Source organism: Acomys russatus, chromosome 25, assembly GCF_903995435.1.
Source record: "Acomys russatus chromosome 25, mAcoRus1.1, whole genome shotgun sequence".
Taxonomy (NCBI): domain Eukaryota; kingdom Metazoa; phylum Chordata; class Mammalia; order Rodentia; family Muridae; genus Acomys; species Acomys russatus.
The window spans coordinates 4,242,923-4,263,378 of record NC_067161.1 but is presented as its reverse complement, the minus strand read 5'-3'; the positions used below and the strand labels follow the sequence as shown (position 1 = coordinate 4,263,378).

General features: G+C 49.6%; 1 protein-coding gene across 1 annotated transcript in view; it reads right to left on the bottom strand.

Annotated features, from left to right (window-relative positions):
- The window catches only part of Tekt5 (tektin 5), a 36,611-nt gene extending 22,643 nt beyond the window's left edge, over positions 1-13,968 (bottom strand). Inside the window, exons 1-4 of the mRNA XM_051168478.1 lie at positions 13,295-13,968; positions 7,057-7,140; positions 5,536-5,606; positions 260-403 (exon numbers count right to left, since the gene is read on the bottom strand). Coding sequence (XP_051024435.1) covers positions 260-403; positions 5,536-5,606; positions 7,057-7,140; positions 13,295-13,861 — 866 coding nt within the window. The 5' untranslated portion in view covers positions 13,862-13,968. The remainder of the gene's footprint in view (positions 1-259; positions 404-5,535; positions 5,607-7,056; positions 7,141-13,294) is intronic.
- Between the last annotated feature and the right edge of the window lie 6,488 nt (positions 13,969-20,456).

Sequence of the window (20,456 nt, the reverse complement as noted above, 5' to 3'; positions counted from 1 at the left end):
AGACTCCCAGGACACAGATCAGTCACACCCACTCCTCGGCTCCTGATGACTTGCAGACCCCTCCCTCTAGCCTTCTGCTTGGCTCTGGCTCTCTCCTACAGATTTCCTGTGAATTTTTATCTTAACCTGTTGGCCAAATTAAGATCCTGCCCCTTGCAACAGAGGATCCCATTCAAAGGTCACTTGGCTGGCACACAACACCCTTTATGCCTCTTGCCCTTTACTCCTGCTGGACAAAGAGAGAGCACTTGGTACTTACATTCCGTCAAACTTCTCCATGCCATAGAAGAAGCAGATGCTGTCGGATGTGTTTCTTAGGTTAAAACACTTCTCATCGATACATTGTGTCGAGCTCTTGTCCTCGATGTCTCGCTCTAGGGCATGTTGGGCATCTCGGTTATCACTGTAGGGAGAAGCAAGGTGTAGTCACCCAGCTTTCTCCACCAACAGCACCATGCCGGAGGCGGAGGCAAGGCCCAGGCTGCAAGCTCAGTCCGCATCCTCCCAGGAAAGTGCTCCGTGAACACCCAGAGGCTTCTCGGCAATAGTTCCACTTGGTGTGCACACCTCATACCTAGAGCCACTAGGCTCACTCCAGGACAAACACAGCCCCTGTCTGCACAACAGAGATGAGTCAGGCCAACAGGATGGCTCAGGGGGTTAAAGAGCTCGCTACTCAAGCTTGGTGACCTGAGTTTGATCCCCAAAGTCACGGTGAAAGGTGAGAACTGACTCTTGAAAGTTGAAAGTTGTCCTCTGATCTCCAAATGGCTTGTGAGTGTGTGCCTGCACACACACACACACACACACACACACACACACACACACACACACTTAATTGGAAAAAACAAAAGGATGGGACAACATTTCCTATAAAAGGCCAAACAGTCATCATCTCAGGCTCTGAGTGACATAGCATCTCAGCTGGATCCACTGAACCAGTCACAGAGAACACATAGGTTCACGGCAAGGCTTTGGTCCAGCAGTAACAAGCACTCACCAGAGGATAGGAATTCAGTTCCCAGTATCCACCCACAGCTCACAATCATCTGTAACTTCAGTTCCATGGGATCTGATGCCATCTTCTGGCCTATGCAGACACCAGGCACACATCCAGTACACATGTGTACATGTGACAAACATTCATACACACACAATAAAAATAGGTCTTTTAAAAATCCCTGTATTGCCAGGTAGTGGTGATGCACGCCTTTGATCCCAGCACTTGGGAGGCAGAGGCAGGTGGGTCTTTGTGTAGACCAGCCTGGTCTACAAAGTGAGTCCAGGACAGCCAAGGCTACACAGAGAAACCTTGTCTCAAAAAAATAAAAATAAAAATAAAAAATAAAAAAACAACAGCAGCAGGCCAGAGTTAGAAGCTACAAAACTGTCTTTAGACAAAGTCTGCATGGAGTCACTTCCATCACAAATGCATCACTGTGAAATGAGAGGCTGTTTGCTCTGAGCACACGGGTTAAAGCATAAAGCCCACTCACTCACTGACATCAAGTTGCTCAGATTTTAATAAATAAATATAGCAAAAGTAAATATAATGAACATGGTAGGGGAGCCAGGGGGTCTTTAAAAAGATGGGAATACCATGGAGGGAGCCATTAAAGCAGGCACAGAGTCATCATGGAGGAGCTCCACATCTGAGCCTGTGTCTGAGCCTGTGTCGGTGTCTGAGCCGGTGTCTGAGCCTGTGTCTGAGCCTGTGTCTGAGCCGGTGTCTGAGCCTGTGTCTGAGCCGGTGTCTGAGCCTGTGTCTGAGCCTGTGTCTGAGCCGGTGTCTGAGCCTGTGTCTGAGCCTGTGTCTGAGCCTGTGTCTGAGCCTGTGTCTGAGCCGGTGTCTGAGCCTGTGTCTGAGCTGGTGTCTGAGCCTGTGTCTGAGCCTATGTCTGAGCCTGTGTCTGAGCCGGTGTCTGAGCTGGTGTCCGAGCCTGTGGAGGCTATGTCTGAGCCTGTGTCTGAGCCTGTGTCTGAGCCTGTGTCTGAGCCTGTGTCTGAGCCGGTGTCTGAGCCTGTGTCTGAGCCTGTGTCTGAGCCGGTGTCTGAGCTGGTGTCCGAGCCTGTGGAGGCTATGTCTGAGCCTGTGTCTGAGCCTGTGTCTGAGCCTGTGTCTGAGCCGGTGTCTGAGCCTGTGTCTGAGCCTGTGTCTGAGCCTGTGTCTGAGCCTATGTCTGAGCCTGTGTCTGAGCCTGTGTCTGAGCCTGTGTCTGAGCCTGTGTCTGAGCCGGTGTCTGAGCCTGTGTCTGAGCCTGTGTCTGAGCTGGTGTCTGAGGCTGGCTGTCTGAGCCTGTGTCTGAGCCTATGTCTGAGCCTGTGTCTGAGCCTGTGTCTGAGCCTGTGTCTGAGCCGGTGTCTGAGCCTGTGTCTGAGCCTGTGTCTGAGCTGGTGTCTGAGCCTGTGTCTGAGCCTGTGTCTGAGCCTATGTCTGAGCTGGTGTCCGAGCCTGTGGAGGCTATGTCTGAGCCTGTGTCTGAGCCGGTGTCTGAGCCGGTGTCTGAGCCTGTGTCTGAGCCTGTGTCTGAGCCTGTGTCTGAGCCTGTGTCTGAGCCTATGTCTGAGCCTGTGTCTGAGCCTGTGTCTGAGCCTGTGTCTGAGCCGGTGTCCGAGCCTGTGGAGGCTATGTCTGAGCCTGTGTCTGAGCCTGTGTCTGAGCCTATGTCTGAGCCTGTGTCTGAGCTGGTGTCCGAGCCTGTGGAGGCTATGTCTGAGCCTGTGTCTGAGCCTGTGTCTGAGCCTGTGTCTGAGCCTGTGTCTGAGCTGGTGTCCGAGACTGTGGAGGCTATGTCTGAGCCTGTGTCTGAGCCTGTGGAGCCTGTGTCTGAGCTGGGTGCTCATATCCAGTAGGAATAGGGATTATGGACAAAGTTGTGCAGGCGACTGAGAAATCCAAGCTAAGGCAAATGCTAGAAAATGCAGAAAATGCTAGAAATAAACAGGTTTTTGGGGACCAGGGAGAAGCTCAAGAGTGAGGGACTGGACGGAGTGAGGGGCTGGGTAGAGGCCGGAGATGGAAGAGGGCCAGAGACTGGTGTCTAGAGTTAGAGAAGGGTTGGTTGGGACCAGGGACTGGGTGGGGTCAGAGTCAGGGTGAAATGAAGAGGAGGCAAGGGGTGGAGCAGGACTTGAGTTTAGACTGCTGGAGTCAGAGCTAAGAAGCTCGGCCAAGGCCACAGCTTCTGAAACCCCTGGCAACCATTCTCGCCAAATGCCGAGTACCTGCTCCTTTATTTACTATTATCCATCTTTTCAAATGATGTCTAAAATAGGAATGAATGCATTTTTAAAATTTTTTTAATTAATTTATTCTTGTTACATCTCAATGGTTATCCCATCCCTGTATCCTCCCATTCTTCCCTCCCCCCCCCCCCATTTTCCCATTATTTCCCTCCCCTATGACTGTTCCTGAGGGGGATTACCTCCCCCTGTATATGCTCATAAGGTATCAAGTCTCTTCTTGGTAGCCTGCTGTCCTTCCTCTGAGTGCCACCAGGTCTCCCCCTCCAGGGGACATGGTCAAATGTGAGGCATCAGAGTACATGAGAAAGTCATACCCCACTCTCCACTCAACTGTGGAGAATGTTCTGACCGTTGGCTAGATCTGGGTAGGGGTTTAAAGTTTACCGCCTGTATTGTCCTTGGCTGGTGCCTTAGTTTGAGCAGGACCCCTGGGCCAAAATCTGCCTATCATAATGTGCTACTTGTAGGTTTCTAGGACCCTCTGGATCCTTCTACTTTGCTATTCTCCATGCTTCTCTCATTTCATTTTGAAAGGGGAATTCAGATTCTGGGTGTGTTTGGTTGGTTGGTTGGTTGGTTTTTTCGAGACAAGGTTTCTCTCTGTAGCCTTGACTGTCCTAGACTTGCTTTGTAGACCAGGCTGGCCTCGAACTCATAGCGATCCACTTGCCTCTACCTCCCGAGTGCTGGGATTAAAGGTGTGTGCCACCACGCCTGGCTCAGATTCTGGTTTTTAAAGGAAAAGTAATTCTTAGCTATAAATACACCCAGCAGACACTAACTCCTAGTGAGGATCTAGGTCCTCTAGAAGCTGCTAAGCCAGATCCTCTTCCTGTTTTCTCTGTTGGTTGAAGGTGAGTTCTCGTTAATGACAGGCAGGGTCAGAACATTTGTCTTGAAGTGGTAAGGCAACAACTTCCCTTAATAAGGTTTCAGCAAGACACCAGCCTCGACTTTAGCCTCCCTTCTCCCCTCCCTTCCTTCTGCCCTCCCCTCTCATCCTAACCTCTGGCTCTTCCCGATTCTCCATCTAGAACCTTCCATGTCTTCCTCCCTCCTAGGTCTCCCTCCCCTTTCCCCTGCTCTCCCCTTCTCCTGTGGCTATGGTTGCTGTTGAGGGCTGTCTAAGGACTCAGAAGAAAGGAAATGGAAGCTCCCAATGGTGGATGCTCACCCATGAGGATACACAGGAGATCCTGTCAGGATCCCCCACCAGGACCCACCCTGGGGTCTTCTACATTGAGCCAGGATAGGGAAACTGGGTTCTGTCTTGGATGATGAACTTGGGTGTAAGAACGCCAGAAGGGAACTGGGGTTGGCGGAACATCAGGGTGCAATTGCTCGGTGCTGGTGAGATATGAAGGAGGGAAAGGCCTCTGTCTCCTCTTTTTGACATACCCTCACCCTGCTGTCAGCCCCCCAGGAAGGGCCCAGGCTTGGCTCATGCCCAGTGAAGAGGAATCGCTTCCATTCTTTGGGAGTGTCTGTACATGAGAACACCCCCTTTTTTGGAAGCGAGTCTCAGTCCTGGCCGAGAAAACCATGAGCCACGAGCCCTCACCCATGGCCACCTGAGCAGGGCAGCCTTGGAGCCTCCCAGAAAGCCACAGGCCACCCTGCTGGCCATATCAGGAAGGAGAGCCCCAACTGTGCCCTCTATGACAAGAGCCAGCAAAGAAGAAAAACCAGCAGAGCGGCGTGCCCTGGGCAAGGAGTGGTAACCGCCAACCTCCAGTGCCACGGGGAGAGGCTGCCTCATGGGAACTGAGAGGCCCAGGGGCTTCCCTAGGGGCCCCAAGCCCAGCAAAGCACAGCCCTCCCTCTAATTACTCAAGAGGCCCGCAGCTTGGCATGATGCCAGTTTAGATCATGGTCTAAGAACAAAAGCTGGTACCTTTTTAAGATTCGCTGTTCAAGCGTCCACCAGCACCCTACAGATGTCCCAGGCTCTTGACCTATTGACTAATGTCATCACCTGCCACCTTTCCTAAGTTCAGACCTGGCCTGGGGAAGCCATAGCTAAAAGAGTCTGGGTCTGGGAAGGCTGGTGCCTCTCTCAGGACCAACAACAGCTGGGATGAGGCAGCTCTGCAGAGCAGATGACATCCCTCAATGGTCCCATCCACTGACAGCAGCATCGGCAAATCAGGACACGCCCCGACCCTTCCCACCCCACAGAGCTGGTGTTAAACATCTAAGAGCACACCATGAACCCCAAGAGCTACCCAGAGACAAGCTCCCCAGGAATCTGGGAACCCACAAACAATCCTGAAGGAGAAGGCTCCTTACCGTATCTGGAAATCGATTCGTTTAGCTAATTTTCTCATCTGATCCTGGCAACATTTTAATAAATCTACTTCCTGAAATGGAAAAAAAAAATGTCAGAAAGAGATGACATGGGTGGAAATTCATGGGTCAGAGCCCTACTGCGGGAACCCCATGTGGGGAAACACCAGAGTGGGGATCCCAGGACCACTGAAGCCAAGAGTGAATTGTAGATGCCTTGAACTCAAGACAGATCCCTGTTGTCTCACCCTCCCTAGGGCTGGGATTGTAGACATGGGCCACCATACCTAGGCTTCCTTTCTTTCCTTCTTCTTTTCTCCCGTCTTCCCTCCATCCCTCTCCTTCCCCTTCTCTTTCCTCCCTTCCCTTCCTTCCTTTTTTTAAAAATTAATTTATTCAGATTACAACTCAATTGTTCTCCCATCACTTGTATCCTCCTGTTCCTCCTACCCTCCCTCCCCTACCCTATTACCCTCCCTTAGGTCCATGTCCGAGGATGATCTCCTCCCCCACTTTTTGGTCGCAGGCTAACACGTCTCATCTTGGTAGTCTGCCTATTCTGTCTTTGAGTGCTGCCAGGGCTCCCCACAAAGAGGAGGTCATCAAACATGGGGCTTCTCTTCCTTCTTCCTTTCCTTCCTCCTCCTCCACCCCCTCTATTCTCTCTTCCTCTTTCCTTTTCCTCCCCACACTTTCTCTCTTTTCATGAATTGAACTCAGGGCCTCATACAAGCTAGGCAGGCAGTTCTACAATTGAGCTACCCCCATTCCCTCATTTTAGTTTGAAACAGGAGCTCACGAGTTTGCCCAGACTAGCCTTGAACTCATTTTATAGCCCATGCAAGCCTTGGCTTAGTGATCCTCTGGCCTCAACCCTTTGAATACCTGGTATTACAGGCATGTGCTACACTATCTGGCATCTTTTCTTTTTTAATGTACTTAAAAATTAAAACAAAACTTCGCACCCACCTACGCGCAGAGTGCTCACTGATTATTTTATCATCAAATTAAACCGTGCACCTGAGTGGTTATGGTTTACAGTGTATAGTATATGCTTAATAAACGCTGTCTTTAGGATCTGGAGTAGCATTTGCCTAGCACACATGAAGCCATCAGATGGATTCCCAGCGCTGTATAAGCTGGATGTGAAGATGTATGTTTGAAATCTCAGCACTCAGAAGGTAGAAGCAGGAGGATCAGGGGTTCAAGGTCACCCTTAGCTACCTAGTGAATTTGAGGATAGCCTAGGCTACATGAGACTCTGCATAAATGAGCAAAAAACAAATACACATGGGCTTTTACTATTATCATGGGGCCATTCATATAGTCATTTTGAAAATAACAAATTGAGATCCAATAATCCTGCTCTGTTTCAGTTTCTCCACAGTCATGCATGAGGCCCTCGGTGCCCCACTCATGTTCTCTGAGCCATAAGCCCTCACGTGGGGCATCACATGCGACCTCTGCTCCAGACAGGCCACTCAGAACCTTCTGTCCTCTCTCCTACTTCCAGGGGTACCTTACTTGAATAAGGTTTTTCTCCACGTTGTCATGGACCAGGTCAATGCCAATCCTCTTCTCCCGATTGTACAGACACTCCAGGGCCACCTATGGGAACAACGGGAAAGAATGTGTCCTGTGGAGGCCTGGGCAGGCCCTGAGTGTAGGTCACTCAGAACCTATGCCTCATCTGCTCTGTTCTGTGAGGAACTTGGTGCTCCACGGGGCCTCTTCACTGTGCTCTTGGGCCAGGGCCACTGCAAGGCGGTGTATTCAGAGCAGGACAACAATGTGTCCCAGGAAGCAACATAACTGGGAGGGAACCTGTGATGGCTCACCTTGAACTCACCTTGATGGGTCTAAGAAACACCTAGAAGCCAGGTGTGGTGTCACGTGCCTTTGATCCCACCTGCAGAAGCAGGTGGATTTCTGAGTTCCAGGCCAGCCATACAGAGTGCATTAGATAGATAGATAGATAGATAGATAGATAGATGGATGTAAGAGACTGCCAAAGCACACCTCTGGATGTATCCATGAAAATGATCCCAGAGGGGCTGGAGAGATGGCTCAAAGGTTAAGAGCACTGGCTGCTCTTCCAAAGGTCCTGAGTTCAATTTCCAGTATATATAATATATATATATATTATATATATATAAATATATATATATATATCTATATATGTATGTATGTATGTATCTAAAGAGATCTGGTGCCCTCTTCTGGCGTACAGTTGTACATGCAGGCAAAACACTATATATAATGAATAAATAAATCTTTAAAAAAAAAAAGAAAGAAAGAAAAAAGAAAAGAAAAAGGAAAGAAAGAAAAGATCTCAGAGGAGATTAGCTCAGAAGGCCTTGGACTTCATCAATGGATTCAGGTCAGAGGTGAAATCTTGGGGGAGTAAGTTACAGGAGCATATCTCACAAGCCCTGGCCTCTTCCTGTGTTTTCTCTCTGCTTCCTGTCTTCCAGGAAGTGAGCAGCCACTGTCACACACTCCCACTGCCATGACATTTGGACCAGATGCACGGGGCGCTAGACCATGGATGAAACGCTCTACCACTGTGAGCTGTAGCAAACAGAGCCAATATCACTTCAGACGTGACGTGACGTGACGTGTCAGCTGCTGTCCTATTTCTTGGGTTCAAGTTCAGGCTTAGCCGCCACCTCTTGCCCTGTGCACATGGACAAGCTGAGTAGCCTCTCAGACCCTGTGTTTTCATCCCTACACGGCCTCAGGATTGATGCATGATCTCACCAATCAGACTGGTTAGCAGAGCACGTCCACCCACAAGTGGCAAGCCCTCACGCGGAACCCCGTCTGTGTCAGCGCATCTTCACAGTCAGCTCTGAGTGTGGATGAGACCGTCATCACCACTGGAGCTGAGGTCTTCGACTGACTGAAGAGGAGAAGGTGAGCTGGGTACCAGCACACCCTTCTCCCCGCTTCCTGGCTGCAGACACGACATGGCCTCACGCTCCTGCCACCATGTTCTCCCCCACCAGGATGGACTGTCCCCTCAAAAACAGACCCTTTCCCTCTGCAGCTCTTGCATGGAAATTGTCATAGTGTGAGAAATGTAATTTGTCAACGGTCCCTGTGATGGTGTGAATGAGAATGCCCCGCCCTCTTTGCCCTCTCCCCTCCCCTGGCCCCCCCCCCCCCCCCCCCCCCCCCCCCCCCCCGCCCCAGGCTGCCTTGGGCACCTGAGCATAAGACAAGCCGGAGAATGAGCTGTTTGCTTGTGATTTCTTGTGGGGCTGAGAATAATGGTGACCAGCCACCAGCCTGCCTGTGGCACCATAAAGGCCAACAGGCCCATGAAGGGAGCAGAGGGTCCAGGAGCTGAGGCGGGAGGCTCTCAGAGAGGAGGGGAATCCAGTGACTCGCTGCCTACGAGCTTTGGAGGCCCTCCTCTGAGAGCTGCTTAGTTGTGCTAGAGTAGAGCACGGTGGCTGCACAGACCGTCCTGCCGCAATGCAGGCTGCACTCCAAAGAGCAAAGAGAACAGACCTAAAGAAAAGTGAGATGGTTCAGCTGCCGGTAAAAGGCATTTCCTACCTGCAGAGCCTAGAGACCTGAGCTTGATCCCTAGGACCCACATGGTAGGAAAAGAGAAGCAACCCTTGCAAGCTGTCCTTTGACCTCCACGTGTATAACATGGTGCACATGAATGCATAAAAACACACATACACATGCACGCACGCATGCACCCGCACTTTGGGTGGGTGGGGAGTATCCAGGGGGTAGTCAGGGAGGAAAAGACAGTCGCAGGCGGAAACATGGAAGAGAAGGCAAAGATGAGTAGGAGCGATGAAGCGGCTGCTGCAGGTGCAAGGGCCCTGAGGTCGGAGGAACGAGGAAGCCACCGGGATTGGAGCGAGGAGAGGAAGGCCAGAACCTTAGGCTATGGAGGAAGAGAACCAGGAGTGAAGATGTTAAAACGGGCCTGGAGCTACAGCTGCGTCGGTAGAGCGCTTGCTCTGCAGTTTCCAGGTGCAACATAAACCTGGCAAAGTGGTGAAGGTTTGGAACCGCAGAGTTTGAGAGGCGAGGGCAGGAGAGTCAAGAGTTCAAGGTCATCCTGGGCTCCACAGGGATTTTGAGGCCAGCCTAGGTTTCATGAACCAGCACTCCACAGCACACCCAAAACAGGAAGTTAAAATTTAAGGAAGCCAAGGAGGAGAAGGATGCAATCTAGTTTGGTATTTGAAGCCCCTCCCTCCCTTGGCCACTAGAGGTAAGGAGCCTTGGAGAGGCTGGACATTTCTGCTGTTGAGAAGCAGTTGGGCTGTGGTACCCAGGAGACAGGGAGTACTCAGGTGTGTTCAGTCACCTGTGCACAAGCTGAGAGAATAAAAACAGAGGGGGCAGGATAGCAATAGACATCCCATGATATTGTGTGTCTCTGCCCAACTCCTTGGTAAGGAACAGGCTGGGGAGGGGGAAGGGCTGGGGAGTGGGGGACAGCAGAGCACTACCATATGGATGTGATAGTTCTAGAATAATAAGAATCTATGTCTTGACCTTTCTTGTCAGTGTCCCAGCTGACACAGACACAGCTGCCAGCTGTAGAAGGCTTCCACAGGCAGCAGTCCCCAGCCCAGGCCCCTGTACACCCCAGAACTAATTCCCACAGTGGGAGACAGACATAGCCACTTCCCTCCCCAGCACCCAGCTTCCCTGCCCACTAGCCAAAACCTTCGCCAGGGTGCAGAGGAAAACATTCTCTTACCCAGACTCCTCTGCAGCCAGGAGGCCCCTGTGAGCTCTGGCAAATAGGCTAAAAAGGAAAACAGGATTCTAGTATGGGCCAGAGTTGACAGTTTGTCCTTCGTCCTACCCCCCACTTCCTGCCTCAAATGAGAATATCAACTGCTCCCTGCATGAAGAAACTTGTCACGTGAAATATGATCCTTTCTTTTAGTATCAGAATAAGAGCCATGAACTGTGGGTGGGGAGAGGGGGAGGTGGAGAGGGGGAAGGGAGGAGCCTGGTCCCGTGCATGGAACTGGCTCTACATTGGTCTCCTCAATCCTCGTCATGGCAGCTGCAGCTGCTGAGCATCCAGTACACGAAACCCAAAGACATCCTAACTCCATGCAAAACTAGGAGTCTGGGAGGTCAAGAAGTATCAGGAATGTCCACATGAAGACATATATTCACTTACTGAAAAGTATCCATTGATTCTTGCAGCCACTAAGGAAAGCAGAATGGGTGTGTGCGTGCGCACACACACACACACACACACACCATCAAAACAAAACAAAAACTGAAAATGGTGACCCAGCTATACCACACTTAGTATGTATTTGAATGACAAAAGTTAGCATCCCACCCAGAGAAGTGCCTGCCTCTCCATGGCTTTAGCTGCATTATTATGAAATGCAATCAGTCTAGATAAAGAAAATGTGGCATGTTCCACTGTGGAATTTTATGCAGCATAAAGAAAAATGAAATTATAGTATCAGTAGGAACGCGAGTGGAACTAGAAATCACGCTAAGTGAAATAAACCAGGTTTAGAGAAAATGTATGTTCTCTGTTGTAAGCTAGATTATGAGAGAGAGAGAGAGAGAGAGAGAGAGAGAGAGAGAGAGGAGAGAGGGGAGGAGAGAGAGAGGAGGAGAGAGAGAGAGAGAGAGAGAGAGAGAGAAGAGAAAAGAGGAGGAGAGCAGAGAGAGAGAGAGCACACTGTATTTCTGCTATGTGCTAAGACTTGAGCAAAGATATAAAAGGGGATCTGAGAGGTAAAGATAAAATCTTAAAGGAGATGGGAAATAATAGGCGATGTTCTGTTTGATAGTAAAGCAGAGGCGGGGACCATCAGGGAAAGGAGGGGCCGTGATGGAGGGGGAGGAGGCATGAAGGAGGGCTCAAGAGGACTGATGTTGTGGCCCAGGGTTAGTTAGGACGTCTGTCCTTGCTGGAGGAGGTGTGTCACTGGGGTTGCGCTTAGAGATTTCAAAAGCCCACATGCATCCCAGGGTGACTCTCTCTGCCTGCTGCCTGCACACCAGGCCATAAAGCTCTCAGCCACTGCTCCAGCGCCATGCCTGTCTGCTTCCCAGCACAAGTATAGACTAACTCTTCAAAACCATAAGCAAGGCCCAAATAACTGTTTTATAAGAGTTGCCCTGGTCACGGGGTCTTTTCAGAGCAATGGAACATTAACTAAGACACCTAGGGAACCATACACACACGTGTGCACATGAGCACACACACACAACACACACAACACACACACCATGAGTGTTGGGTACAACACTCCATCTTAGGCTGGGGGTATATTCAAAAGCACTGAGTAGACAGCAGTCAATCAGTACGGACACAGGTTGCTAAGGACACAAACACACATCAGGGCAAGCAGCAGGCAGGTCCCATTCCTGAACATGTTCATGAGAAAGCACAGGCGTTCTCCAACTTGGTGGAGCCTCATCTCAGTGCACACAGAAAACTAAGCAACAGAGGCGGGGGGCTAGGGAGTGGGGAGCAGCTTGGTCACAGGTTGCTATGCAAGCAAGAGCTCAGCAGGGCACAGAGCACATAGTAGGTATACTCTCAGTGCTGGGGAGGCAAGGATGAGGGTGCCCAGAGGCCAGTGAGCTGCCAGCTCAGTGAGAGACTGTGGTGTCTCAGAGAATAAACTGGAAGGTAATTGAGGGGGAACACATCTGATGCTGACCTCTGGCCTCCGTGTGTTGTACACACAACCAAATACACACATGCGCACACATACACAGCATAACAAAATCAGTTGTGATGTCTGTTAGAAGAAGATATCTTAGGTGTCCCGATGATGACGACAGCATATGTGCACATACTTGCATAAGCAGGCATACAATGTCTTGATGGGACCCCTAATGGGATGATTGATTATTAGCTGTCAACTTGATTGGCTCTGGGAGCAGCTAAAAGGCTCTGGGAAGGTGTGTGAAACTAGTTCCTGAAGTGGGGGACCCTCCCCGACACTGGGCAGCCCTGTCCTGCAATAACCCACATACAAAGATTTGGAGGAAAGCTGTGCAGCCTTTGCCTGCCTGCCTTCATCCCTTGCTGATGAGTCCACTTACTCTGTTGCAGCTGCTGTTGCTGCTCTCCTTCAGAACTCAGCCTTCCAACATGGGCTGAAGGCCTACGACTCCCCAGAACCCCTCCAGGCACCCATCAGCAGACTGGGACTGCTGAGGCAGCCAGCCTATTACACTGAATGGCTACAGGGTCCTCAGCCCCTTCAGAGGCCACTGTTTGACCACCAATCCAGCAAGTCCCCTTGCAATCTACAATCTACTGGCCCTGCTCCTATAGAGCCCTAACTAGCACATCTAAGGAGAAAGGAAATTGATTCAATCTAAAAAAACATCAATCTGATTGAAGTTAGTCTAAATAAAACCGTCCATCTGATTGGGGTAATTCTGAGTTGACTAAGATTATTAATTTAAAGATTTATTTTTATTATGTGTGCATGAGTATTTTGCTTGCCTCCATGTCTGCATGCTGTATGCATGCAGTACCCTAGGCGGCCAGAAGAGTGTTTCTGATTCCCTGAAACTAGCCCTGTGTGAGCTGCAGCCACCTGGGCACTAGGAACCGAATGCAGGTCCTCGGCAAGAAAAACAGATGCTCTTAGCCCTGAGCCGTCTGTCTCTCAGGCTCTAGTCATTTTCACCTTAAAAACCTGATCATAAGAGGCAATGTAATTCAACCCACCTGCAAGGTGTCTGCCACCTGGACTCAGCGACAGCACGCAGGTGCACTCACCTGCAGGGGACAGTTCACCTCCTCAGCGGCGCACTCCAAGCGCCTCTTGATGGTGTCCATGTTGTTGTTCTCGATCAGAAGCCTGTCCAGCTCATAGCTCAACTCGGACTTCCAGAAGCCGATGTCGGACAGCCTCTGGCTCAGGTTCCTTGAGGTCCCCTCCTGCATCTGGTGAGTCAGCTGGTCCTTATCCTGCATGATCCTCAGGGAGTCTCCAGTCAGCCGACTGGCCCAGAGCCGCGAGGCCTCTGCGCTTCTGATCTGCAGCTCGTTGGAGCGGTCCCAGTCGCGTGGAGTGTAGCGACAGAAGAGCGCGGAGCGGAGCGAGGGCAGGATGGTGGGCGGACGCCGCGTGGCTTGGCATTCCTCCGGGCATGTCTGGGTGGTGGCGATCTTGTAGAAGACGCTGGGTTTCCATGCGTTCTGGTAGCGGTACCCAGGCAGGTGATAGGGTTGGTAGCACTCCTGTACCACAGGGGCCTGACCAGCAGGGGGCAGCACCTGCAAGCCACAGTCTTTCTTGGGGCCACAGTAACTGGCTGTCTGAGTAGTTCCCAGAAATTCCATCTTTCCCCCTCAGGGGAAACTTCACCCAAAGGGTCAGAGCAACGCAGCAGCCAAGCGCCGCGGGGCCTCTGTGACTCAGTGCTGGTGTCATAAAGCGTGGGACAGGGTCTTTGTGGCAAGTCCTCTTCTCCGGGTGGCTGGAAGCCTATGATCCAAATAAATAGCATTCAACAAAGAGAAGTGCATTTGGGGATGAAGTGATTGCCTGACGGCTAAAAGCACAAAGCGCCCTTCCAAAGGACCCGCGTTCCCAACACCCACATCACAACAGCCTGTAATTCTAGCTCAAAGAGTTTGATACCTCTGTCTTCCACAGGAACCCACGCACAGAAATACACATACTCAAAAAAAGAAAAAGGCTTTTTATTTATTTGTTTGCTTTGTTTTTGTTTGTTTGTTTTGCTTTGTTTTTGTTTTTGTTTTAGACAGAGTTTCTCTGTGTAACAGCTCTGCCTCTCCTGGAACTCTCCCTGTAGACCAGGCGGACCTTGAACTCTCAGAGATCAGCTTGCCTTCTGCCTCTTTGAGTGCTGAGATTAAAGGTGTGTGCCACCTTTTTAAAAAGTTGAGTTTGACAGCCCACAGGTTTGGGGTTGAAAGGAATGGCAGATGTCTGTCACTCTGGATCAACAAAAGTCTGCCTTTCCAGAGCTTGATCAGTCTCGGAAGGGAGCACACAGAATGTGGTCCACATCTCTCTCCCCTGGGATCAGCTGGGGCAGCCTTAGCTGCCTTTCTTTCCTTGTTCCAAAATGGCCCAATCCTGCCTGCAATTCCAGCATTTGGGAAGTGGTAGCGGGAAGATGGGGATATAAGGACATCCTTAGCTGTGTGTGTGTGTGTGTGTGTGTGTGTGTGTGTGTGTGTGTGTGTATGTTGTTTTGAGACAAGGTTCCACGCACCCAGGCTGGCCTCAAGTTGAGGATGAACTTCTGGTTTCTCTTCTGTGGCTCTCCCAGATGCTGAGATTAGAGGCCTATGCCTCTCATAGTTTGTGCTGATTCTGAGCCCAGGGCTTCCTGCACACTAGGCAAGCATTCTACCAGCTACATCCCAAGCCCTTGGCTCATGAGTTTGAGGATATCCTGGGCTACTTGTGACTGAGTCTAAACAGCAAATAGTTTAAAATGGTTCAGCAGTAGTGTTCACACCAGCAGGAAAGTTGTGGTGGTTCTGAGCATTTAAATCACAAAGGCTAAATGTGGAGCGATTGCTTTGCCTTGACAATCTCGGCAGGTGAAATGGGCCAACAAAGACAAACAAGTTTCACAAGCCACAGTTTTGAGATGAACTGAAAAAAAAAGGGGGGGGGAGTATCTCCTCATCCTTATCAGTCTTCCTGGAATAACTAATGGGAAAGGGTAGATTTTTAAATATGTGTTTAGAAGTTGGAAGCCCTAACACCGAGAGAGCAGCAGACACTTTTTTTTTAAATCCAAAAGGAAAGGATGAAAATTTCTCTACCCACTAAGCTCAGTTTGATTCCATTTCCTGATTACTTTAATGATAGACAGGAGAGCATCTCCACCTACTGGCTGATTCTAAGATTAGAATGTGTGTGTGTGTGTGTGTGTGTGTGTGTGTGTGTGTGTGTGTGTGTGTATACATATATATATATATACACACACACATACATATATATGTTGGCGGATGGTGACAGGGTACGCAGGTGCCATAGTGTACACATGGAGGTCAAAGACCGATTTGCTGGAGTCAGTTCCCTTCTCCCACTCTGTGCACACGGGGGTTGAATTGAGTTCTCAAACTTGACGGCAGGGACTTTACCTCTGTGCCATCTGCCAGCAGCACCCTCTCTTTTCCTTTCTTGTAAGTCTCTCTCTCTCTCTCTCTCTCTCTTTTTTTTTTTTTTTTTTTCTTTGTAAAGACAGGGCTTCACCCCGTAGCCTTGAACTAGTGGCTGAAATTACAGGCACAAGTCACCACACACCAGATCTTCTTCTCTTTCTTCTACCTACTGTCTTACTCCTCCTTTTCTTCCTCTTTTTCTAAAAAAGAGTTATAAGCCGGGCGTGGTGGCGCACGCCTTTAATCCCAGCACTCGGGAGGCAGAGGCAGGTGGATCGCTGTGAGTTCAAGGCCAGCCTGGTCTACAAAGTGAGTCCAGGACAGCCAAAGCTACACAGAAAAACCCTGTCTCGAAAAACCAAAAAAAAAAAAAAAAAGAAAGAAAGAGTTATATATACACATATATAATTATATAATATATAATACATATTATATAATACATCTATTTATAGTATAAATTTATATTTATAATACATATATTTTATGTGTATATTATATATAAAATTGTCTCGGCTGTTTTGTCTGTATGTCCATCTGTCTGTCTGTGTACCATATGCATGTCGGTGGCCTTGAAGGTCAGAAGAGGGTGTTGGATCCCTTGCAACTAAGGTTGCAGGTGGTGGTGAGCTGTCATGTTCATCTGGGACTTGAACCCAGGTCCTCTGCATGAGCAGCCAGTACTCCTTGCTATGAAGCCATCTCTCCAGCCCCAAGATCAGCCCTTTCTCTGTGTAGCCTTGGCTGTCCTGGAATCACTTTGTAGACCAGGCTGGCCTTGAACTCACAGCGATCCGCCTGCCTCTGTCTCCTTGAGTTCTGGAATTACAGGCATGTGTCACCACACCCAGCTAGATCAGCACTGTCTTAACGCAACCTGTCCATCTGAACCGGCAGCTGCATCTTGATCCTTTCTGCTCAGGCCTTGTTTCATCTGCTCATTTACAGTGATTAATGTAGCTTTCCTGATATCGGCCTCAGTTTCTCCTCTATTAATGAAAGTGCAGGACTTGCTCTCTACAGCTCTTGCTGAGAACCCTGAATTTACGAAACTACAAAGGTATGAGACCCTTGTTCCTTGCCAGCTCTGGCTTCATGTATTTTTTAAATTTTTTGTTTTGTTTTGGTTTGGTTTGGTTGTTTTTCGAGACAGGGTTTCTCTGTGTAGCCTTGGCCATCCTGGACTCACTCCGTAGACCAGGCTGGCCTCGAACTCACAGCGATCCACCTGCCTCTGCCTCCCGAGTGCTGGGATTAAAGGTGTGCGCCACCACCGCCCGACGTATTTTTTAAATTTTTAAATAACAAAACACAAATAAAAATTTATGTCTGGGGACACACGTGTGCCACCGTGGGTATATGGCAGTCAGACACAACTTACAGCTTTCTTCTTCCACCATGTGTGTCCCAGGGACAGAACTGAGGTCATCGAGCTAGGTGACAAGCACCTTTATTCGTTGAACTATCTTGCCAATTCCTGTTTGATGACCCCCCAGCCGACTTCTAAAGCAAATATCTTTATCCTCCCCTTCTGCAGATAAGAAAACTGAGGCTTAGAGACAAGAAATGTCTCTTCTGTTACTCAGCTTCAGAAAGTTGGGGGTCAGTGTTGCGTGTATGTCTGACCCGACACATGCCTGCCACCGCTGAATAATCTTACTCCTCTCATCCTCTTTACCAACCTTCACTCAGAAGTCTTCGATGCCGGTCCACAAACCCTCAAAAGTGTTGCGGTTATGCTCAGACCCTACCCCACAATTCTGGCTGAGAGGTTGTGCAGGAGGAAGACTCAGGAGCTAAGACTTGCAAAATTACTATAGTATCTGCCTGGGTGGGGAAGCCCTGCCTACAAAGGGTAGATTTAGGTCTTCTAAAACTTTGAATACAGGGGGCTCAGCGGTTAAGAGACTTGTCTACTCTTCCAGAGGTCCTGAGTTCAATTCCCAGCAACCACATGGTGGTTCATAACCATCTCTAATGAGATCTGGTGCCCTCTTCTGGCCTGCAGGGGTACATGCAAGCAAAACATTGTATACATAATAAAAAAAAAAACTTTGAACACAAACGAAAGCTTTAATCATTTCTAAATGTAGTGCTGGGGGAATGTAGTGCTGGGGGCATAGCTCAGTGGATAAAGTGCTTGCCTCGCCCTGGGTTCAACCCATAACACCTGACGTGCTTGTACATGTCTGTAATCCCAGCATTTGGGTGGTAGAAGCAGGAAGACCAGGGGTTGAGGTCATCTTTGGGTATATATTGAGTTCGAGGACATGTGAGATCCTGTCTCAAAACAAACCCCAGTACACATCAGGCTAAGTTGCTATGCAGTACTTTGTGACAGCTACAGGGTGAACTCCAGACAAGGCTGATGCTCAGATCTGTGGCTTGAGATTTTAGCCCCAGGGAGCTGTTTTCAGAGATAAGAAATCCAAGAAGCAGAAATCACCTTGAGATTGTGTGGGCGTTGCCTACATTTGTGGGTCACAAAGCCAAAAGATCCAAGTGGCACAATCGGGGGATAAAATGGAGTTGGAGGGCAAGGAACATCGTCATCCCACGATAGGCGGCCTCACCCAGATAGGACGTGACAAGAGGTGGCCCAAGAACAGAACCTCCCGTGGGCACAGGCCTTCAGACATTGCCCTGAGCATCTGCGAAGATGGGACCGTTGGCAAAGTGATTGATTGCTCCTGAGCAAGGGAACTGAGTTTAGCATTTTGAGAAGTCCCTGCCACCACCCTGTCCTGTGCAGAGAGTGAGCTGCGATGTCTAATGCTTTTGTTTTTGAGGGATTAAGCATAGAGCAGGCAGGAGTTAAGAAACAAAACAGCAGGCAGCAGGCAGCAGGAAAACAGGAGAGCATGGGATTAGACATGGTCTCAGAAAGCCCCCAAGGAAGTCCTGGGGGCCAAAAGAGTCGGTTAGAGTTGACAGTCCTCATTGACAAGGAGAGTCCTAGACGGAAGATCTTCTTCTGAGTGACACTTCCAATCAGCAGTTTCCCCCACAGGCATTTATATATATATCTATCATGGGACTGACTGAGTCTTTTGCTCTGAAAGGGAATAACTTAGCTCTCAGCTATGTTCAAGGCCATGTTTTTACTCTAATGATTTACTCCCCTTCTGTTCGCATTTTCACTCTTGGCTAGTTTGCCATTCTCACTCCCACTTCCCACAGTGCTGGGGGTGGGGTAGGAGGCTGCCTATCCCCACACGTGGGGCAGTGCAGGACACTCTAAGGTACACGTACTTGAGTCTGAAGTACGAGGAAGGCAAACCTGGTGCAGCACCAGCTTCCATATGCACTCAAGCAGCACACAACACTATACTAAAGAATGTGTATTATCTACACCGTGAAGTGGGAGTTCCTGGTTTCTTTAAAAACTCAGTTGTGGCTGGGTGCGGTGGTGCACGCCTTTAATCCCAGCACTCAGGAGGCAGAGGCAGGTGGATTGTTGTGAGTTCGAGGCCAGGCTGGTCTACAAAGTGAGTCCAGGACAGCCAAGGCTACACAGAGAAACCCTGTCACGAAAAACCAAAAAACCAAAAAACAAAACCAACTCAGTTGTGTCACGTGATCTTTTTCCAGAAGCTGTCTTGTGAGAGGGCATGTGATGTTGAAAACAGACGCGTGAGTGATGTTTAGAAAGCAAATCAACAGAACAGCACAGACAGCGAGATGATGCTTGTGCACTGCGAAGCCACGCACTGCTTCGTTGGTCTTCAATTTATAGAGAGAAATGTGCCGGAGAACTCCTCGTGGTGTCCGGCTGATTCCGGCCTCTTCTGCTGACTTGTGCCGGTTTGGCGGAGACTTGCTGTTTCTGACAGATTGTGCTGCCACTGCTGATTCCTGTTGCTGTTTGGTGTTTGCTATTGGACTGGACTGCTGGTGTCCTGACAATGCAGAGTGGAATTAGCCCAAGGAAGTAAGTCTAAAAAGGTCCCCATCCCCACCCCCGACCCCCACACTCCCCACACACCCCCACCCCGCTCCTGTTAACCTCTGTCCTCTCCTACCTCTGGTCGGTGGGCTGGAAGGGAGGTAGAAACATTTGAGAACCGTGAATAAAGTAGGATTTTGAAAAACCTAAGCCAACAACCCTGACCCAGGAATTTCTCCCTGCCCATTACCCTGGTCCTTTATGCTCTGGTCCCCTGCCCCTGCTCCTGCACCCCCCCCCCACCCCAGCATCCTTCATCACCTTGGTCCTTTTCTGTCACAGTGTTTATCACACTGTAATCATGCAATTGTCAAAGTGACTGCACCCAACGCTTTGCTCAATTTGAGAATTAGTGCCCTGTTAGTCACGTGACCTAAAAAGCTTGCTCTGTTGTATTTGAATGAAAATGAAGACATGACTGCTCCTAGGTATGGCTGAGGAGAAGGCTTTTATTGTTGATATGAGTGAGAGTGAGATAGGCAGAGGCCTCTGGAGGATCCAGACTGAACTAAACCATGAGAGGAGGCAACATCCTAAAGTTCTCCTCTGATGCCTTTTGAGGCAGGCCTCCACAGTTCCAATCACCCGCAGCACCACTGTCTTCCGTGTTGCTAGTAGCACGGCCCGTTAAGCCTCACTTAAAGCACTCCATTGCTTTCTACATTTCTTCAAACAAAAGCATGGCCAGGCCTGCCAGAGCGATACCCCGGTCTCCTGGTCCCAACTTCTGTCTTAGTTAAGGTTTCCGTTGCTGTGAAGAGACACCATGACCAAGGCAACTCTTGTAAAGGACAGCATTTAATTGGGGCTGGCTTACAGTTCAGAGGTTTAGTCCATTATCATCAT